This window comes from Podarcis vaucheri, assembly GCF_965113315.1.
Source record: "Podarcis vaucheri genome assembly, chromosome: 1".
Taxonomy (NCBI): domain Eukaryota; kingdom Metazoa; phylum Chordata; class Lepidosauria; order Squamata; family Lacertidae; genus Podarcis; species Podarcis vaucheri.
This window is the reverse complement of record NC_138759.1, coordinates 121,446,241-121,459,044: the sequence shown is the minus strand read 5'-3', so window position 1 is coordinate 121,459,044 and position 12,804 is coordinate 121,446,241. Positions and strand designations below refer to the sequence as shown.

Genomic DNA, 12,804 nt, shown 5'->3' with positions numbered 1-12,804 from the left:
AGTTAAGTAGCAAAATTAGAATATCTGCTCTTTTGCAAACTCCGCTCCTCTCGGAAAAGAGCAGGACATGATAATATGTCTTGTTTCTTGAGTAAAAGGTTGAAAAATCTGGACCTAAATGTAGAAAAAAGTGCCAGCTTTAAGCAACTTCCCCTCTGTCTTGTTTTTTTTTATAAAAAATAACAATATTGTTCTTGTGTGCTATATAAAAGTACCATTGCAAATACTCCTAGAACAAAATGTGGCGTAGAAGCACTCAACAATAAACCCACAGAAATAAAGCAGAGTTGCACAACAGCACAGTTGATGGTAGGTGCGGTATATTTGTGAAATCTGTGCAAGATTGAGGAAGGAACCCAATTATTGCTGTCTTTTTTCTTGGATATTGCTCTGAAGTATTCACATAATTATTTACATAACATACTCCAGGTACGTTATGGTACCTGGAGTACCTGGCGAATGGTGCAACTGTAAAGGTAAGGTAAAGGATCCCTGGGCGGTTAAGTCCAGTCAAAGGTGACTATGGAGTTGTGGCACTCACCTCGCTTTCAGGCCGAGGGAGCAGGCGTTTGTCCGCAGACAGCTTTCCGGTTCATGTGGCCGGCATGACTAAGCCACTTCTAGTGCAAAGGGGCACCGTGATGGAAACCAGAGCGCACAGAAACACCGTTTACCTTCCTGCCACAGCAGTACCTATTTATCTACTTGCACTGGCAAGCTTTAAAACTGCTAGGTCAGCAGGAGCTGGGACAGAGCAATGGGAGCTCACTTTGTTGTGGGGATTCGAACTGCCGACCTTCTGATCAGCAAGCCCAAGAGGCTCAGTGGTTTAGACCACAATGGCACCCACGTCCTTGCAACTGTATACAGTGGTAAAGATAAAGGTACCCCTGCCTGTACGGGCCAGTCGTGTCCGACTCTAGGGTTGTGCGCCCATCTCACTTAAGAGGCCAGGGGCCAGCGCTGTCCGGAGACACTTCCGGGTCACGTGGCCAACGTGACAAAGCTGCTCTGGCGAGCCAGCACCAGCGCAGCACACGGAAACGCCGTTTACCTTCCCACTATAAAGCGGTATCTATTTATCTACTTGCACCCGGGGGTGCTTTCGAACTGCTAGGTGGGCAGGAGCTGGGACCGATAGACGGGAGCTCACCCCGCCGCGAGGATTCGAACCGCCGACCATGCGATCGGCAAGTCCTAGGCGCTGAGGTTTTACCCACAGCGCCACCCGCGTACAGTGGTACCTCGGGTTAATTCGTTAATTCGTTCCGGATTTCCGTTCTTGACCTGAAACTGTTCTTAACCTGAAGCACCACTTTAGCTAATGGGTCCTCCTGCTGCCGCCACGCTGCCGGAGCACGATTTCTGTTCTCATCCTGAAGTAAAGTTCTTAACCCGAGGTACTATTTCTGGGTTAGTGGAGTCTGTAACCTGAAGCGTATGTAGCTCGAGGTACCACTGTATGTTTCTTCTTGGGAAAAGTCCCATTGAGTTAAATGGGGCTTGACTTCTGGTAAGTGGCCTAAGTGAAATAATGTTTTATATAAAAGATGCAGCAGGTGGGCTGACGCCACAAGCACTATAAATGATTTTATCCATTTTCAAAATTGTGTGTGTGTGTGCTTGTCTGTGCTTTAACTCATGTTATGCACAGTTTGCACCAGGTCTTCTACATTTTTGGCATGATACTTCCACAAATTATATAGATTCCTCTATAGAGCCCTTCTCTTGCTTACACATTAGCCAAAAAAGGAATAGTTCTGGCCGCAAACCTTTAAACCAAAGGGGTGGAAAAATAATTTAAAAGTATCTTCTTTTAAACGTGCCCTAACAATAAAAAACAATAATTCTGTGGAGAGCATCCAAGGGTTGGGGATCGGTATTGGCTATCTAAACCTTTTAAGAAATTATTAGTTCCCAAACTAATGGCCTGTTTTTTAAAAAACAAACAAACAAGCCAGCAAACAAACAAAAAACTGAACATGAATGATGATCCACTGTTGTCCTTGAAATCTCTATATTTTGAGTTACGAAAGTGCTTACTAGCAATGCAAGCGAGAACATCAAATGTCCTTTCAGTATAACACAGCCACTATGCTAATTGAATTTTCTTCCTGGGTGATTACTTACATTTTAAACGTGGACTCTGGTTTTGTTAATTTAATATTTCCCCTTTCCAGTTATAAACCATTGGGTGTGATTTTTGGAATAAAGAAGGCTGTTCAGAATTAACATGCTTTCTGTAAAGCAAGGAGGGGAGGGAGAAACTGGAGTTGCCGCAAACAAGGCACTTTTAACATCTGAAAGTAGTGTTAACACTTTATTTACATTTAAATTAAAATGGAAACTTATTTGTGTGTTATGTTTCTGAAAGGTGTGTGGCACATCTGCAGAGGCCTATTGTTTATTCATGCCGTAAATCCTTTGAAATGTGTTAAAATGCTTCCCACTCATTATAAAAATCCTGCCACCCATGGATTAGGACTTTGATGTCACCAATCCTCCTTCAAAGGGTTCTTTCAATGCTATTAATCACAGTTTAGCCTCTGAAGATATGTAGCCAGAGAAAACATTTGGACATCTTGTGCGCCACTCACTAAAAAACTTTGAAATGTATCCGGAATGGCTTGCACATGAATGGTCCACATCACTTCCTTTCTTCCTCTCCAAGGTTTTATTTTTTAAAAAATCCCCCTCCCAGCTGTCTCACCCCCCCTCTCTATATATATATTTAAGTTGTCAATGAATATTCTCCATATAAATCAACATACGTCTGTTGACTCCCAACATCTATCACACAAAATGGGCACAATCCAACCAAAGCTGGCCACTTTTCAGTCTCCTTGATTTCAAGAAGAAAAACATAAGCACATACTTAATCTTCCTTTTTGATGGGATGGGATTCCAAGGTGTTTAACTTGGGCTGGATCAGGCCCATTATTGTTAACCGATTAGTCAAGGCGGCCTTTGAAATCGTAGCCCCAGAAGGTCATGAAGTTCAAGCTTCTTATCCCACCCCAAGGCAAATTCTCCACAGGTCAACCTCCCCCCATGGGTTAATCTACATCATCCAGATTAGATCCTGCTACAATGGGAAAGCCACTTACATCTGAAGAGCAAGCAAAGTTTTAATGTCAGAAAATCAATGATGGTTTTATCATGTTCTCATAACCTTTGAGTCGGAGGTGGCGCCTAAGTGCATCAGAGATCTTGAGAATTCACGAGCAGTGGATTCTGAGCAGTGCATGCGAGTGCTGATGAGTGATCAGTTGTTCATTATCTATCTCCTCCTTAGGTACAACTCAGATTCTCGGACACTTACCAAGCCAAGATGCAGTAGCCCCCATGGACTATATTCACACAACCTTTTTATATAATGCAGTTGTACATTGGAAGTCGAACGGAATCCATTCCGGACGTCCATTAGACTTCCAAAACATTCGGAAACCAAAGCATGGCTTCTGATTGGATGGAGGAAGCTCCTGCAGCCAATTGGAAGCTGCGGAAGCCCCGTCGGACGTTTGGGTTCCAAAGAATGTTCACAAGCCGGAACACTCACTTCCGGGTTTGTTGGGTTTGGGAGCCAAAATGTCTGAGTATCAAGGCGTTCGGGATCCAAGATACGACTGTACAAAGAAATGGGGGGGGGATAGAATCTTGAGTCTTCCACATCGTGGTACAGATAGGAGGGTAAATTAGGTCATATTTTTGAATGTTCGGCCATTGGGAAACTTCCTTGCATGTAATAGATTTATGCATAAGCTAAACAAGCTGTAACTTGGGGCCCCACTCTCTTGGGGGGCTCCAAAAAATGTAAAGAAAAAATAAACTGGATGTACATTTCCAAAATATGAGATAGAAAACCAAAAAAAATAAATAAAACCTACATACATCAACAGTGTTTTGTTTTGTGTTGTGAAGACTCCTGTGATGTACATATTTTGTTATGTGCAAATGGCTTTAGATACCTGTTAGGTCCATAAATTACCATATAGCATATATTCAATACAAAACCAGCAACAATTTGTTGTTGACAAAAGACAGCTGGACATATAAAGGGCCCCATTACCTTCAGTAGCTCAGGGCCTCATCAATCCTAAATGCGGCCCTGTAGACGTCCATAGTTGAAGTCAGCAAATGTGTCTTCTTTTTTGCTCTTCAAAATATGGCAACCCTACTGGGGAAATGGCATATTGGAGTTTTTGCAGAGAGTGCAATCCTGCACCAGCCCCTTAGAGGTGGTATACATAGATCTGTATGTGCAAAGCTCATTGCTATGTAATACAATAAGTTCTGCAATAACCTTCCTCTTCTTGGCCTGTTCCAGCTATCAGGTAGCATTCCATTTGTGTCTTGCAGATATTGCTTTTCCTAGGCTTTTCGCCCATTGTCTAAATTTTTGCTTTCCTTCCTTCCCTCCTTCCTCTGTCTTTTTAACAGGCAACTTGGCTCAGGCGAGAGCCAGAGTGACAGCGGCATCCAGGTCTTTGCCTCCACAGCTCAGTGCTGGTCGTATCAAGGTCAGTACACACCCAATGCCTTTGACTGCATATTTGAAAAAGTGATCTGTAATGCACTGTGGTTATTCCAAATGCCAGATCCTTTACCGTTTCACCTCCACTTGGTTTACGTTAGCAGGGGATCGGGAGTTTGTTTGTTTGTTTACAACACAGTGATCAAACAAAGATAATTACCATATTTTTTGCTCTATAAGACACACCAGACTACAAGATGCACCTAGTTTTTGGAGGAGGAAAACAAGGGGAAAAAGTGAAAGCAGCGATCCCTCTTGCTGTTCTGGCTTCTGGGATAGCTGCGCAGCCTGCATTCGCTCCATAAGACGCACACACATTTTCCCTTACTTTTTAGGAGGGAAAAAGTGAGTCCTATAGAGCAAAAAAAACCCATATATTTTATTCAAATTATATGTTTTCTTACTGTTCACTGAATTCTTCTCGGAAACTGTTCATTTGTAAAATCCAAATCATCTCCGCCCCCTCCTCCAAATAAACTTTATAAAATGGGGGGTACACTTTTTAAAAAACAGGTTTTGCTAAATCCCCCTCCCCATTTAATAGGGGAATCTCTCTTTTGATCATCGTAATCTTCCCCCGCCGTACTTTTGCCTAAGCACTTCCCTTTCAGTTGCACACACAGGAGGATTAATTTGTAATCTTCCTCTGGGGAATGATTCATTAGTTTGTCAGCAATCAAACACAGGCCCTTAGGCCCCACCCCCGATCCTGGTCCACATCAAACATATAGGGGTTTGAACATGCCTGTCTGGATCAGGTTTTTGCTTATGAGTCAGACCAGCAGTTTGGCAGAAACCAGGGACAGCGCTAAGCTTTTTAAAGCTTCTTCACAAGATCCTCTCCTCTTCCCTATGTATCGAGTTCTCTTGGGAGGGAATACCCAAACATTAACTCTTAGGAATCGCCTTGTCTGGAGCATACAAACATTCACTTAATAGCCCTGCTGAACTAGCCATTACAGATATATTCTCCCCCCTCTCTCCTATCGCTGATCTGGTTAAACTTAGCAGATCACGCAAAATTGTCTTCATGCTCACGAGTTTCCCCGCCTTGCTGCTTGCTGCAGTTTTGTTTTACTGAATTTATTTATTTAGCAAGATTTATAGGTCACTTAATTTATTTATTTTAAAGTCTGAATGGTTTGCATAATAGTAAGTAAACAGACTTTAAAAACAGCAGACAGTGAAATGATCAAACTATGGATCAGAACAAGCAGTTTTATGCATACTAAAATGTGTTTTATTCCCTATCAGGGGGGAAATGTGGGGCATAAGTAAAATTATTATTATTATCAGTGCATTTTTCCTGGGGGAGCGCAGGGGTACATATACCCCTAAACATTTTGTGAATCTATGTACTTTTGTCCATTTACTGTATTTATTTTTCCCAATTTAAACTATAAAATGGTGATGTTCTTGAGTCAAAATGAGACTACCCCTAAACATTTTTTTAGTGAAAAAAGTGCACTGATCACTACTACTACTAGTGGTAGTACTACTACTACAGGTTTGGAGAGGGCTGCCTAAACAAAAAAGCTCTTAGAAGATGTCAAAAACAGCACAATGAAGGTATCTGCCTAATATCAATAAGCAGGGAGTTCCAGAGAATATGTAGGTGCTGCCATGTTAAAAAATTGATTTTCCGCGAGTAGGGAATGAACATTATGTGGCGCTTGTAAGAGTGCCAGTTCAACAGCTTGAAGCAAGCAGTCAAGTGGGCACATTTGGGGCAAGGCGAAAGAAAGAAAGAAAGAAAGAAAGAAAGAAAGAAAGAAAGAAAGATCAGCTTCTCCTTTCTGTCTCCCAGATTTCATCAAGCATGATTCAGCCCTGGAATCCTTCCCCATCTCTTCTCTGGAAATTAGCCAGAAAGGCTGAAATTTTCAGCCTAATCAGAAGAGTTCTGAAACACCTCCTTTGCATCATTCCCTGCGGACGTTCCCTGCAACGCTAAGCAGAAGGATTGATATTTACTTGGTCATGTGACCTTCTGAAATGTTTGATGTGATCTCTGCTGATGCAGCAATCCCCTTCCTTGTGCTACATTATAGGACTTCACTTTACAATCTCCCTCCCTCCCCCACCATTTAAAGAGCCCCATGCATTTTCTTTGTCACCTAGTCATTCAAAGGGCATTTTAACACTTGGGGGGGGGCATGAAACAGCAGCTGCTTTGGATTACGAAAGAGTGGCTCTCTGTTTTAACTCTCTCACCTTGTGCGTTCTGTCCAAGTCTGATCTTAAAGCCTGTTTTCCCTCCCACCCTCTTCTGCCTGTATCTGCTGTGATGCTGCTTAGCATTTCTTTCTTCTCCTTTCTGTTTTGCATGCAGTCTCCCAAGTATCTCCTCAAGGTAAGGCCACACGATTGCTATCTTGGGAACAGCAGTCCCTTTTCTGCCTCTGCTTGCATCCCCTTTGAAAATATCAGCCTTGATCAGGAATAAGAAACACACTGCGCGATCTGAAGGCCACTGCTTTATAACGCAGGTGCCAAAGCTGCTATTCTCTGGTTCAAATGTTCTTAGTTTAATACACAAATGCCACCTGTTCACAGCAGATGGTGAACTGCCACAGAACATTTGTGTGTGTGTGTGTGTGTGTGTGTGTGTGTGTGTGTGTACGCGCTAAAATGTTTCTATTGCACCATGCGAAAAGAGGGCAGATTGTTTTCTCTAATTTTGTTGAACTATGTGATACAACAGCACAAAGCTGCTTTTGGTTACTAACTAAGGGGGTGATATTTTTAATTCACAAAGTCAGCTTTGATTCTTTTTTTGTGAAAAATAAAAAAATAAAATAAAGAACAGCTGTAGTGACAGAGTAATTAAGGTAAGGTGCGTAATGAACAATATACTTGTTACCCATATACTACGTTGAACACAAACAAAAATGTTTTTGCTTTGTTTTAATGGAGAGCGTTCGCGATTTGGCGGCATGAACCAACTAGAGACGTGAAGTAATGAAGAAGAAAGTAATTTAGAAAGGGAAATACTGTTTTGTGTTCAGTGACAAGGGTGATGTTGTGACTGTAGTGATAGCTGACTTCATGCTTATCATGGCTGCCTGCAGCACGTCAATCACTGCTGAGACCCATGTTCATTTTTGTCTTGCTTCTGGAAGTGCATACAGTGGTACCTTGGTTTAAGAACAGCTTAGTTTATGAACAACTTGGATTAAGAACGCTGCAAGCCCGGAAGTAGGTGTTTTGGATTGTGAACTTTGCCTTGGAAGCAGAACATGTTGAGTGTGTTCCATTTGTAAATTGAGTCCCCCGCTGCTATGGGAAAGCACACCTTGGTTTAAGAACGTTTTGGTATAAGAACAGACTGCCAGAATGGATTAAGTTCATAAACCAAGGTACCACTGTAGTTTTAAACTGGGCTAATGCACTGTGGACTGCTGAGTGTGGACGTCAGCTGACTTCTCTGCGGCCTATAGGCGTCCTCCCTTGTCTTCACCTGAACCCAATGCATATCCCATTGCAATCCCTCTCTCCTTCCTGCTGCCTAACTGGTGGGTGCTGGGAAGAGCTGAGGAATGATATTAGGGAGAAAGGTTAGGGTGTTTGTGAGTGAGGGGGGTACTTTGTAACTCACAGATTGTGAGGCTGTCTGTCTGTGGGAGACTGTGTCAGGTTGTGTGTGTCTGTGTGCGAGGTGGTGGGGGATCTGATGGATCAGCCCCCCAACGTCTAAATGCAGCCCCCAGTCTACCACCCATCATCTCAGATGGCCCTTGAGTACAAAATGGTTGCCCACCTGTAGGTTAGAATAGTTGTGAAGTGACATGTTTTAGATTGGTTCACCATTACCCTAAACCATGTCTGTGGACAAACGCCGGCTCCCTCAGCCTGAAAGCGAGATGAGCGCCGCAACCCCATAGTTGCCTTTGACTGGACTTAACCATCCAGGGGTCCTTTACCTTTACCAAGCCATGGTGTTGTGCCACATGCACAACAACTAATAATAATAATAATAATAATAATAGTATTTATACCCTGCCCATCTAGCTGGGTTTCCCCAACCACTCTGGGTGGCTCCCAACAGAATATTAAAAACACAATCAAACATTAAAAACTTCCCTAAACAGGATCGCCTTCAGATGCCTTCTAAAAGTCAGATAGTTGCTTATTTCCTTGACATCTGATAGGAGGGCGTTCCACAAGGCAGGTGCCGCTACTAAGAAGGCCCTCTGCCTGGTTCCCTGTAACCTCACTTCTCGCAGTGAGGGAACTGCCAGAAGGCCCTCGGAGCTGGACCTCAATGTCCGGGCTAAACGATGGGGGTGGAGACGCAAACTTCCCTCTCTTTCTCCCATGTGGCTGAGAGAAGGGCTTTCAATAGGTCTTCAGGCTGTGACTTTGGTGAGTCTCCAGAGATAAATTATTACATAGCTGGGAAAAGGGAGGCGGTCACTGAGAACACCTCTCTGCAATGTTGTCATCTCTTTGTGTTACGCACCCATGAAGTGTCGCTGAGAGGCATGTTTATCTCAGAGTCTATTAACAGGAGACATGGACCTGAGGTAAGCGGCAAGAACTTTTGACCACATCCTGGCTGTTGCCCGGTAGACAATTCCTCTTGGAGTCAGAAACCTCCCTCCACACTTAGGGACTTAGGATGGGTGCAGAACCTTTGATGATGCAGTAAACAGCTGAAACAATCTTAGGAAACATATACTGAGGATTAGGTAGTAAATGACTCTGCACATTGTGTTTCTCTGACTTGTGCTTTCAGGTGGACACCATGGAGATTATGAGGCACCCTGAGGAAACAACCAACATGAAGAGGCAAACTGTGGCTTCCTATTTCAGGGTATGCAATCTGCATTGCGAAAGTGCAATATAACTTTATTGACACCTCCCACTTTGTCGTTTATATAGTGCTGGCAGTGTGCCAGGGACCCTGAAGTGCAGATAAGTGTCCCAGCCTGAAGGGATTCCCGTAGATGCACAAGGCAGCTCAGAAAATGATCTCATCGTTTAAGGAAAGTTGAAGAGAGTTAGGTGAGCATCGGGAAAGAGCTCGCCTGAGCTTAGTGCAGGGGCAAGAACGGTTCAGGGGATTCTTTGCCAAATCAGTGGTTTTCAGTGGCAATGCAATCATATACAGTGGTACCTCTGGTTACGAACTTAATTTGTTCCGGAGGTCCGTTCTTAACCTGAAACTGTTCTTAACCTGAAGCACCACTCTAGCTAATGGGGCCTCCTACTGCCACCGTGCCGCCGGCGTACGATTTCTCTTCTCATCCTGAGGTAAAATTCTTAACCCGAGATACTACTTCTGGGTTAGCGGAGACAGTAACCCGATGTGTTTGTAACCCAAGGTGTTTGTAAACCGAGGTACTACTGTACCTATCTACTCAGTTGTAAGCTCCACTGACTTCAGTGAGACTTACCTCCAGGTGAGTGTGTATAGTATTACAGCCTAAAAAGAAGAGATTTTTAAAAGAGAACATTTTCCAGCAGCTTTTGCTTTACTCGGTGATGAAAACGAGAGAGAACGAGGCTGCTTTCAAAAGGAATACTTTAATTCACCTTGGACATCTGATCTGCAGTGTTATGCATCTTCCCCCCTCCCAACTCTTTCAAGTTTGTTAATACTGCTTTTTAGATGCGACGTGACTGGAATGAGCAGACTGCTAGAATTTCATTCCTTTAAAAGAAAGGGGGGCATCGTTGAGCTTCATTTTTTTATTATTTTTGCTTGTGTTTCCCCAGTATTCTCTGATGGATCTGTTGTCCAAAATGGTGATTGGGCAGCCTCATTTCGTCCGCTGCATTAAACCCAACGATGACCGAGAGGCGCTGAGGTTTTCTCAAGAAAGAGTTTTAGTGCAGCTGCGCTACACTGGCATTTTGGAGACGATCAACATACGTCGGCAAGGGTATTCTCACCGCATTCTCTTTGATGAGTTTGTGAAAAGGTGAGCGGCATAGTGTTGGGTAAAGTCAGAATGAATGAACCTCTGAAACTTCCATTCTAATCTATACAATTGGGAGGAGGGAATCACATGGCTCCTGTGATGGCAGTATTCAGAATTGTAAGACTGTTCAGGGAGTCAGGAGAGGATATATTCTTTATTAATATCCTTCCTAACTTGTGCTAGCAATTTCCTTTACTTGGCAGAGTTTGACATTCCCCTTTTAAACGCACAGTGGATAGCTGGTTGAGGGCTTGTTTAAGCCCCTCACTATTAGGTTCCTGGTAAGTTCCCTTATATCCCTCTTAAAAGAATAAACCCACCACAATCTTGTTTAAAGTATACAAAAGAAGTTTACTCGTGTCACCAGTTCACAGCTGGATCCCTGAACGCAGGCTTAGTTACAAAGTACATACCGTATTTTTCACACCTGGCCATAAGACGCACCTAGTTTTAGAGGGGGAATGCAAGAAAAAAAATACTCTTTAAAGGGAGCGCTGAGCAGAGCCTGTATGCATCCCAGGCTCTGCTCAGCGCTCCCTTTCACGAGCCGCACGGAGCGTGTGTGCGGCTCTTTAAAGGGAGCGTGGCTCTTAGGGGCTTTTGCAGGAGGTGGGGGAAGGGACCGAGGTGTTGGGATACTGCCAGGGAGACAGTCATCTCCAGACAATCCATCGGTCTCCCGTAGAACAGCGTCAGTCTATTAGCAACATGAGAACGGAAATATCCTAACATGAGGGCCCGCCCTCTGTCCCTTCCCCCACCTCCCGCAAAAGCCAGCAACAGCCGCATGCTCTTTAAAGGGAGCGCAAAGCCTCCTCGGGGCAGTGGGAGCCTTCATCCCGCTGCCCTGAGGAGGCTTTGCACAGCTAAACCAGAAGCTAAAACAGTGAGAGGGAGTGCTGCGCAGCAATCCCTCTCGCTGTTCTGGCTTCTGGGATAGCTGTGCAGCTTGCATTCGCTCCATAAGACGCGCACAGTCCACACGACAAAAGGAAGATGGAAAAAGAGAAAGAGAGAGGCAGCATGCCTTGTCCTTTTGTTACCTGGACAGGTAAGGTCACGCCCACCTCTTGTCACATGCAAAAGGAAGGATGTTCCAGCCCAGGAGGAACAAGGAAGTTTCGACTGGCTGGACCAAACATCCCCTTGCATGTCTACTCAAGGAAAACAAGGAATGTTGTACTTGACTGCTGCTTATGTATCACATCCCACAAGAATGCCCCAGGCCTCCCCACTTCCCACCTTGGGCAACATGAGCGGCAGGACTGTTTATGGTTTCGCTAAGCCAGATTTCAGCTGAGAAATGGGTCAGCTTTGGACCATTGAGGCTGCTCAGCTCCACCCTGTTTCAGGGCCTTCCGATGGCTACTACTAGGAGCCCCACGGTTGGTTGTGCATGTTGTGCCACATTTTCCGTGGGTGCAATGGGGCCTCTGCGGTGGTGGAACTCCCTGGTCTGCCAGTAGACCTTGGTAGAACCTAGCAAAGGAACACCTTCACCTCATCCTAACCTCCGTTAAAAGGTAAAGGTAAAGGGACCCCTGACCGTTAAGTCCAGTCGCGAACGACTCTAGGGTTGCGGCGCTCATCTCACTTTACTGGCTGAGGGAGCCGTCAATTGTCTGCAGACAGCTTCCGAGTCATGTGGCCAGCATGACTAAGCCACTTCTGGAAAACCAGAGCAGCACATGGAAACGCCGTTTACCTTCCTGCCGGAGAGGTACCTATTTATCTACTTGCACTTGCTTTCGAACTGTTAGGTTGGCAGGAGCAGGGACCGAGCAACGGGAGCTCACCCCGTCACAGGGATTGGAACCGCCAGCCTTCTCTTGACAGTAAATTCAATTGAAGTCAATAGGGATTAGTAACTAAAAGGGTACATATAGTGTCCCGATAACGGGTAGCAATAGTACTGGACTGTTCTGCCTTGTTAAGACCACACCTGGAGTATTGCGCCCAGTTCTTGGTGCACAGTTTAAGAATGATATTGCGGAAGGAGACCAAGATGATCAAGGGCCTGGAAACCTAGCTTTAAAAGGAACTGTTGAGGGAGCTTGATATGTTTAGCTTGGAGAAGAGCAGACTGAGAGGAGATCTGAAAGCCATGTTCTAATATTTAAAGGGCTGTTACATGGAAGATGGAGCAAGCTTGTTTTCTCTTGCTCTGGAGGGTAAGATCCAAACCAATGGATTCTACTTACAAGAAAGGAGATTCTGCCTGGACATCAGGAAGAACTTTCTGGCCGTAAGAGCTGTTTGACCGTGGAACAGACTCCCTTGGGAGGTGGTGGACTCTCCTTCCTTGGAGGTTTTTAAGCAGAGGTTGGATGGCCATCTGTCATG

The 12,804-nt window shown here is 44.5% G+C and overlaps 1 protein-coding gene across 1 annotated transcript in view; it reads left to right on the top strand.

The window, feature by feature from the left end:
• Window positions 1-12,804, top strand: part of MYO3B (myosin IIIB) — a 313,368-nt gene that overhangs the window by 189,163 nt on the left and 111,401 nt on the right. Inside the window, exons 24-27 of the mRNA XM_082205523.1 lie at window positions 4,441-4,520; window positions 6,867-6,887; window positions 9,273-9,350; window positions 10,256-10,461. Of these exons, the coding sequence (XP_082061649.1) occupies window positions 4,441-4,520; window positions 6,867-6,887; window positions 9,273-9,350; window positions 10,256-10,461 (385 nt within the window). The remainder of the gene's footprint in view (window positions 1-4,440; window positions 4,521-6,866; window positions 6,888-9,272; window positions 9,351-10,255; window positions 10,462-12,804) is intronic.